This window comes from Polyodon spathula, chromosome 6 (assembly GCF_017654505.1).
Source record: "Polyodon spathula isolate WHYD16114869_AA chromosome 6, ASM1765450v1, whole genome shotgun sequence".
Lineage (NCBI taxonomy): Eukaryota > Metazoa > Chordata > Actinopteri > Acipenseriformes > Polyodontidae > Polyodon > Polyodon spathula.
Window position 1 is genome coordinate 26,812,317 of NC_054539.1, and position 10,034 is coordinate 26,822,350.

The 10,034-nt window shown below is 34.2% G+C and overlaps 1 protein-coding gene across 2 annotated transcripts; it reads right to left on the bottom strand.

Annotated features, from left to right (window-relative positions):
* Positions 1-3,649: 3,649 nt before the first annotated feature.
* Positions 3,650-6,807, bottom strand: LOC121317079 (H2.0-like homeobox protein). Of its 2 annotated transcripts, XM_041252671.1 has the most exons (4): positions 5,995-6,797; positions 5,286-5,462; positions 4,822-5,006; positions 3,650-4,005 (listed from the first exon to the last, which is right to left on the bottom strand). In XM_041252671.1, the coding sequence occupies exons 1-4, from the start codon at positions 6,440-6,442 to the stop codon at positions 3,679-3,681; spliced, it is 1,137 nt and encodes a 378-aa protein (XP_041108605.1). In that variant the 5' UTR covers positions 6,443-6,797; the 3' UTR covers positions 3,650-3,678. The 2 variants fall into 2 exon arrangements, with proteins under 2 accessions (XP_041108605.1, XP_041108606.1); XM_041252672.1 differs by lacking the exon at positions 5,286-5,462 and having other exon boundaries at positions 5,995-6,807.
* Between the last annotated feature and the right edge of the window lie 3,227 nt (positions 6,808-10,034).

The window sequence follows — 10,034 nt, forward strand, 5'->3', positions numbered from 1 at the left end:
GACTATTATTATTATTATTATTACAAGTAATAATAATAATAATAATAATAATAATAATAATAATAATAATAATAATAATAAAAACGCGTATATCTATTCCTACTGAAAGTGGGTAATCAAGTAAATAAAGGTAGTTTAGTCTAGAGCTTTTATAGTTTGCAGATAATATTTTAATTATATTTTATTTAATATAACCTACATAAATGAAATGTTTTAACTATCTAAATGGTCTTAAAAGGTCCGAAATTTTTAAATGTTCTAAATTAAACTGCCAAGTATATTAGAAGACTAATTGGAAAACGGGTTGTTTTAGGAATATTAATTAATTAATTAATAAGCTTCCTATTGTTATATGTTAGAAATGTATATTTAAAATATAGTTCTAGGGTTAACTAAAATAACATAGTCCCCATATAATACGAATATGTCCTCAGCAACTGGAAATGGAAAACTAACTCTTTTATCGCTATATAAATGTGTCATTTTTAGTTAACAGCTCCTCATTTAAGTTTGTATGTGGATCATGCAGCAACGGCTGTTGTTTTTAATAAATTCCGAGAGGTGCACGTAAGAAGAACGAATGTAGTACAGTGTAATTCCTTACAGTCCTCTGAGCGTCATTTGGCTGGTTTATACGTGACACCATTTAGTTAAGGCTAACCCCTTTAGTGATGTTCCTTTTTTTTGTTGAGGCCAGGTGGTGCAGATCACTGCCATCAGCATCAGGGTTCCCTTAGCCTGGACACCACAGAAGACCATTAGATCAATAATTTACTTAATGGATTTAGGGATTGTAAACCACACGGTTTGCTGAAACTTCGCGGACACTTGCACACCAGAGCGCCTCTCTTGGTTATGATCCACACTGCCGTGACATGGTCACTGCATCAATTAAATCCATCTTCGAGGATTCGTGTAGCGTTTTGTATATACTGTATAGATACCAGTGAAGGTTCAGGGAGTTTACGAAACGAATCGTTTGAGTCATCCCCACTAAGATAACTGCTGTTCATCAATCAGTCTGGACACACACCAGGCAACTACAATTCGTGTATCTAATTAATTTAATTAATGTAATGCTATCGTATTTATGTGATCACGTACCCCAGAGCACAGCAGAAGGCGTTTATCGATTTAATTAAAATCAAAATGGAATGTCAAATACATTTAATATACAAACAAGTCTTCAATAGTCTTCTTTATAAAATCTAAACACAGTAGGAGTTCCAGTGAATTGCTCAAATTAGGGCGGATGTAGGGAAGTGTAACACAAAGCTTCACAGAGGATTACATTTGTGTTTAAAAATGATTTACAAGTCAAAATGTGTATTGCAGGTACTCCAGCAAACCAACAAGTAAACATCATCGTCATCGTCATCATCATCATCATCATCATCAGCATCATCATCATCATCATCATCATCATCATCATCATCATCATCATCATAATAATAATAATAATAATAATAATAATAATAATAATAATAAGAAAAACTAACTATAGTTCTCGCAGCTACAGACACTTGTCATGTCATGTTTTAAAGTAAATAGACTTCAGTTTTTGTTTCGGCTTCAATGAGAATAAAACGTCAAATTGTTAAATTTTCCAAATGACTCAATGTCATGGGTTAAAAATAAATTGTTAACTCCAAGCTTTAACAGAATGTTAGTGAAAATAAATAATTGTAGACTACCTACTACCGTTATGTTATGTTCTACACACAACTGTAGATCTTATATTTAACAAAACATGTGTTGACCTCATCCAAACAAACACACATGAGTCTACTGGCCTATTTCAATTTTAGTCTGATTAAAAATTGTATTTGTAACCTTTGTTTTTTTCGTTGACACTCAGACCACAGCAAGTCAAGTATTTTCTATTATTGGCATAGGACATATTTTGCTGATGGATATGAACGGAGTTTTTATAAAGTAAATACACAATTATAAAATGTCTGAGTTTGTCTAGGTGGCAGCACATGCTGACCTGTGACACAGAACCATTAAATAACGTGTAGCTGTTAAACATTGTTATTTGTGGCCGAAGAGAGTCACAAAAAGGTTACTTTCCCTGTTTTCCTTAATGGTTCAAAAAAACTAGACACACCTCAATAAAGTCCAAAATAGCAATAGGAAAAATCCCCTCAACCTTTCCACGTTTTTTTCTTCATAATAGGAAAATATTGAGGTTTTAAAACGTGCTCGGCATTTAGAAAATAATATTTTAGCATGTTCAAGACGGTGTTAAAATCTATTCAAGAGGCACAGTCAGTGTGGTTTCTAAATCATTTTTCAACTATAGTAACTGATCCTGCTTTCAGACAAACTGCAGAATCCAGAGGAAAAAGAAAATAGATTATGTACAATGTTGCAGTGAAGAGTTTGCACACATTTTCTGGCACTTGGGATAAATTAATAAATAGTGTAGAGTCTAATGTTCTCTGTTTTTTTTTTGTTTTTTTTTTTTTTTTTTTTTTTTTTTTTTTTTTTTTTTTTTTTTTCTCAAGTGTAAAATGTCCTTGGGCTACTATTAACAAAGAACAAAGTCAATATTCGGGAGAGCCGCTGAGAAATTGTGAAATACAACTAAATGTGTCTACTTTCTTGAACTGTGTTTTTATTTTAACAGTTTGCATTGTAATGCACATTTTGCAGTATTTAAACGCGCAATAACAGTTGTATTACTGTATCACTGTATTTTACTGTATCACTGTATTTTTTCTTTATAAAGATGTCAACAGATGGATTTAAATTAGTATGTACAATTTGAATTGGAATGATGTCCTATATATGTTCAAGTATTTCTTAAAGGCTGCGAGTAACGTTTAAGCAGAGGAACTCGGTCGACATTAGGACCACAAGGCACAAAGACTGTCAATTTCTAATCAGATATGGGCAAGTGGAGCCGAAGGGTCTCACTACAGACCCAAATAAACAAACAACTAAATAAACAACATGCGTTTTGCAAACCTACAGCACACTCTGATATTATCGTGTAAAACAGTATACAATTAGATTAGCACTGCATTGGATAGATATCGTAAAATTAATTGCAACAGCACGCAATGTGTAAAACCCCTTATGCGAATTTACAAATGTATCGTTACTAAAGAAATGAAATACTCGTTTGAGATAAATAAATAACAAATAAGTAAATATGTAGCAGATTAGCAGCAGATGTCAGAAAAAAAAAACAGACGTATTTAAAAACAATAAGAAACCATTTATTTACATTATTTTCAGTGCAAACATTCTTGACAAAATATAATACGATCTAAGCAAAAGTTATTAAATATTGGATGTTCTGTAAAAGACCACATTTTCAGCAATAGGTGACGAGTGAATTTAAGATATTTTGTCCTTGGTTTGAATCAAATTTATATTTTACCAACAATTATATGAGTAAAGGTTAATTGCAATGACATGTCCATTTCTTCTTTAAAAATATCTTAATTCTCAAAAAGGCATTTCCTGGTTGCCTTTAAACAACCTTTCGTTTTAAAGTCTAAGACAGTGTTTATTATTATTATTATTATTATTATTATTATTATTATTATTATTATTATTATTATATTATTATTATTTGTTATATATATATAATATATATTTATAAGAACAATATATATATATATATATATATATATATATATATATAATGTCTTTAAAAAGGTGCACTTATAATACAATTTGCGATGAGGGTCGTGCCATCGTCTCTGTACTGGGCTCTGTGCTCTGTGTTGCCTCATCAGTACTCGAAGAGGACTTGATAACACTGGTCTTGTTGTCTTCTGTGACTTCAATGTCACCTTTGTCATGCATGTCCTCGAACTCAGAGTCGCTCCCTCCACTCTCGCATTCAGAATCATTCTGCTTCTGTTCTTCCTCAAAGACGGCAGAGACTGGGGACTTCTCAGGCTGCTCAGGCGTTTCCTTCTCTTTTTGGGCCTGAGCTTCCTTGGAATGCCTCCACTTCATTCTCCTGTTCTGAAACCACACTTTAACCTATTGGAAATGAATAAATAAGGAGAATATTGGTTAACTGCAGCCTATTGTGTAGAATCCTTTCACAGTCTGTTTCGTAAAGCTACCTTGTATTAGTCTCTGTTTATTTACATAATAAGGACTGTTCCACTTGTAGTAGGCCTATGTTGTTTTTCTCGTAATTTTTATATTCTGCCAAGGAAAATCAATATTGTCAAACAAGCCATACAACTGGAATAGCAGTGCTAAGAATCATGGTTGTCATCACTGTCGTCTGGTATGCAATTAACCCTTATAAATGGCTTTCACTTCCTCATAATTCTGATTGCACAACTTTATAAGCCAGATGGTTAGGAATTATTTGTGTTCTTGTTTTTTGTTATGAGTCCAATTATTACAGCATATTTGTGCATCTTATTATTGCTTCCATATTTTATTGTCATAAGTTAAATGCTGAAGAAAATCAGTAATACCAGTACATTGTGGTTATATATGCTGTTACTGGGTTTACAATTAGGGTTACAAAATGTGATTTTCATAATTTACAGATACTGATATGAAACCTGAGAAAACAGAAGCTGTATCAACGAATATTAAAACAGACACAGATGTGTCTACATTTTTGTCACACACACACACACACACACACACACACACACACACACACACACACACACACACACACACACACACACACACACACACACAAACACACACACACACAGTTTTTAAATTGGTGTTACCAATAACATGCTTAAAAGTAATAGCCTATAGCTAGTAATATGGCTATGCAATTTAAAATATAGTGAACAACACTAAAACTAGTCTGAAACTTACTTGAGCGTCTGTTAGGCCCAGCATCGCTGCTAGTTGTTTTCTGTCTGGCTTGGTGACATACTTCTGGATTTCAAATCTTTTCTCTAATCCTTTTCTCTGGAGGTTGGAGAAGACAGCCCTGGACCACGACCGTTTCCTTTTGTATGTCTGAGGCATTGTGTCTTTAGTAAGAACTGCATATGGCCCTGTTATTGCGAAAATCAAAATACACGATTACGTTTATACGCCATAATTAAAGATATTCGATTTTTAACTTAATTTATACAATTATTAGATGTTACACATAGTTGAGGTAGGCCTATGCTTGTTGTAAACACTAATGTAAATGTTCATTGTTGATGTCGAATGAATAAAACGACCCACGTTAATGTTGTTAAAGGAAAATATTACGGGGGGGGGGGGGGGGGGGGGGGGGCATTTTATATTTACTCACACATTATGATGTCATGATAGAGCTACTCTACCTGGGAACGTGTCTTGAAACTGGTGTTGAGCTGAATATCTTGCTCCGCTGCCTAAATGGTTCATGATGGAGGAAGGTTCGCCAATTCCAGGCTCTAAAGACGCGAAGAATTGGCTTGCTGAAGGCTGTATGGACAGATGAAGCCCTGGCTGACAATGTGAGCTAATGGATGTAAGATCTGTGGCAAAGGACGAAAATATAGTAAATCAGAATGGTCAAGGTAATATAATGAAATTCATGTTTAAATACATATGTATGCAGAACACTATTGTTTCACGACAGTAAATGTATACCACCCATCCCATGTTTGCAATACATATACAGTTAACACATTTAATCAAATTACGTTAATAGTTTATTTTTTAAGAGAATGTATTAAATGCATTAGACAACTCCCTCCCACTACTTCCCCAACTGTACCATAATAGAGGTTTCTAATTTGCTCACAGTATATCTCAAATGAAATATATATTTTGGGTAGAAAACAAATGCACGCAATATATATATATATATATAGAGAGAGAGAGAGAGAGAGAGAGAGAGAGAGAGAGAGAGAGAGAGAGAGATAGATTAAACAGAGTTGAAAGTTGGCTATATGTGACTAGGGTAGCGTGATTAAGTCATTTTTTGGTATTTATTGAGCCCTTAACACAAGCAGAGTAACACACTAGAAAAGCGCTCTAAGACTTGTCAATTAAAGATTTTCGTACCTCTTCGAGTTGTGCATTCTTTAACGTTAGGATCAAATTCCGAAGATAAAATGCGATCAATGCCAAATTTCAGATCTTTGCTAGAAGGAGCTTGTGCTTGTGGTGAAGAACCGTTTAACTGCACCATAGATGTGGAGTGTGCTCCATGAAGTCCAGGGTGCCTGTGGTAAGGAGAGGCTGGGGACATCCTTGAACTAAAAACCGAAGACTCTGGTGCCACCGGAGATGGGCGTAGAGGTGATCCTGACGGCTGGAGCTGATGATGGGGTCCCAAATGAGCTACGAGTGCTGAAGATCCAAGAATGTTTTCAGAGTCTCCAACATGTAATATATCAGCGATGCAAAACGACGGTTTCTTCACTGAATCCAAGGCAAAGCCGCTGGAACAATACGCAGACCACAGACTGAAATTAGAAGCATAAAATGGGTTTAGTCCTGTAGTATACATCCTTGTGTCTCGTCTTTCCTTTGCAAGGAAGATGAAAAGTTTGACTAATAAAAAATACGGTATGTTAAAATGGCTGTTTTCTCTTTCTTAAAGGGTCAGTGATGTTTCTCACAGAAACTTTGGCAACCAGTTCCAGCAGTCCGGTGTAAAAGTTATTAGTTAGACCCTGATTGGTCCGTGCCCTGCGAATAGGAACTGCGTTACAATTTTCTTCAACGCCCACGAGGTGATAGGGTCACAGCAAAACAACTGTCTGTAGTGTTTGTTAGGGAGTTTAAATAGTGCTAGACACATTTTAAACACAAATGAAATAAATGAATGGCAGTCAACCTCACTTAACTCTTTACATTACGACAGCAATCAAGCCATGTTCATTCCAAATACTGGCACTCATTTTAATCCGTGTTCTATTTTCTATAAACAAATTACTCGTGTGTAATTCGTGTGTAATATCTCATTCAGAAGAATCTTGAACTTGCGCATTGCGTGTGTAATTAGACTATTTTGTGTTGGTAAGGTTACTGCAATGTGCTTATATTTAGCTGATGGTCAATAAAACGATTTTTTTTTTTCAATTAATAAAACAAAGTACTTTGTTAATTTCTTATTTGGCTATTTTAGCCATGCACAAACCTATAGGTGGGTCACACAGATTATAACCTATTACTCACGATTTAATGAAAACATGTATTTATTTATGTATTTTTAAAAGTGTAAATATGATTTTACAAATTTAAAATGCATTTAAAATAAAACTAGTGCTTGAGATAGGCTACTATATAGAAACTTTTTTGTAAAAATGCATTCTTCGATTTACAAAGTCAATTAAGGATATAAATATTATGTAAATCAACCTGGAAAAAATAAAGAATTCAATTTAGTATGTGGACGGTATATATATAAAGAATTCGTTATATATTATGATATATATATCTATATATATATATATATATATAATATCAGCATATATATATGTATGTGTATGTATATATATATATATATATATATATATATATATATATATATATATATATATATATATATATATATATATATATAAATAATATATTTTGACACGAAATGTCTTCGTAATGATTAATTATGTACACAAGTGGTATCTTTTCAAGCTTAAAATAGGATACCTATTTTGCTTCTATCAGTCGGTTGAATTATCTTTTAAAACTTGTTATAAAGCAGATCGAGTTGGTGGACATGTCTTTTAATTCTTCCTGTTTTATACAGACCAAAAAAATAGCCCAACAGTTTTTTTTTTTTTTTCTAATTTCTTCTACCTCTTCTTATTTAAGCAAAACGACAGTATTAGCTAAATTACCAACCATTGAGCGGTAATGGATTTATAATTGATGGACTTTTAATTTATAAAATATAAATTATTTGGAAATACAGTAGCCTACTTTGTTTTTGTAACATTTACACAATTGTGTATGGGGGAGAAAAGAGCAATACAATACAATCTAGGAAAAATTGGGTCAATAAAACAGTAGCCTATTGAATGTTTTCTTTCTTGCCCAGTTTTGTGAGTGCAGGAAACTCCAATCTCTATTAAGTTCAGGTCATCCTGTTTTTGATGGGCTCAGACTCCAACTAATGAGCGGATATGCCTGCTAGATTTGTCCCAAAATAGAACCTGTTTTAGTATTTTAGGATACAGCAGAAATCCTTATTTCTTCCGGAAATATATATAATATTTATGCAACTTTATCTGGACAAGCAAGTTGATCTTGTGACGCAAATCCGTGAAGACGACAAAAATTAAACCCGAGGATATGAAATCCCTTGTAGAAATCAAATCATAAACATGCAGCAGCAACTTCCTCCGTAATTGTTGTGCTTTATACATAAGGATGAAAAAATTAAAAAGCTCCAGCAGCACTTAATGGTTTATTCAGTAAGCTATTTATCCCCTATTAAATAGTTTACTACTGTATAAGCTAACAATCCTCTCTAATTTAAAAATACCAATACAAAAGCAAAATAGATTTTCGTCAGAATGAAATATAAATAGATCAGCGTGTACTATACAAGAAAAAACAATTACACACAGACCAAACTGCAGTCTAAGTAGTTCTTATTTTCACTTTTTTAAAAAAGTAATATTGAACATATCCAAACCCCTTTGGAACTATATGCATTGGGCACACTCCGATATTTAGCATCTTTTGTAATCTCATCTTCTATATTTAAATATAGTGTGGGTTGGTGCAGGGTACACTGGAAATACATACAATTAATCAAACAACTGATGCATTTACATTATCTGCATTCAATGCAAACCAGACCGTTCCAGATTAGGGTTAAGTGATGCACAAACACTCGTGTTAATTTACTACGGATGAGCTGGAGCAGCCAACGAAGTGCTTTATCCTTCCGTGCCAATCATAAAAATGACATGCTTAATAAACATCATTAAATGCTGTGTGGAATTTAACCAAAGTGTAATTGCAATAATACATCTACCTAATGTAACCTGTGTATTTAGTGTAATTTTTGTTTTTTATTCTGAATTTTTATCAGTATCAGTAGATTAAATTCAATTTTGAATTACTGACTTTCACTGTTCATTGTATTGTTTTAAATACCGCCGATAACTGATACATATTGCTTTCATGTTTAATCAAATAATACGTCTGCAAATCTGTTTTAGCAAACGACAGCCTATGTTACAATTGCATTTTAATACATTCACGTGTTGCTAACTTTGTATGACGCTCATCAAAAAACGAAACAATTGTTTCTATATTATCTCTTCCCTCTATTGCCCTCTTTTGGATTGATTCATATCCGGAAAGGTCTATGACCTCGACTGCCTCCTATAATCACACAGCGTCCGTGACACTTTTCCGGGTTAATTATAGAAATTTAATGTATCTAATGCCCGCAATCAGACAGACACAACAATCTAGGGAAAGGGATGTAGAAAAGGCTCAGCAGGCAAACAGTCTTTGCTTATTTCAGGTGTTGGTGAGCTCAAAGAAGGAAATATTAAAAGCATTCAGAGGCCGTACATGACAGACAGCAACATACTCCAGTGCTGTTTCTCTTGTACGTTATGTCCTGTTTAATTTTCTGTTTATTGTACAGCTATGTGGCGCGTCTGTATTGTGTGTGTGTGTGTGTGTGTGTGTGTGTGTGTGTGTGTGTGTGTGTGTGTGTGTGTGTGTGTGTGCGTGCGTGCGTGCGTGTGTGCGTGCGTGCGTGCGTATAGCGGGCTCTACGTAGGAGGGAGGGATTGCCGTGAGCGGGTGAGCGTGTGTGGACTTGATTGGAGAAGGAACTGTGAGGGACAGAAGGAAAGGTGAAAAGAGCGCCAAACTGTCAAACAGTGAGATAACCCAGAGTGAGTCAGACGATGGAGCGTATGACAAGAAAGCGAGTGAAAGCGTAGTGAGAGAGATTATTCGTTTTTATATGTATTTTGCTGTGAACCCCATCCCAACCAGGTATTCGTTGTTTGTTTTATTTTAGTTAACGATTGAAAAGGCTATTTCGAATCCCACCTGGTCTCCGTGGGTCTGTTTCACCTCCATAGCACAGAACGCTACTATATTTCTTATTAATTAAAAATATTTCC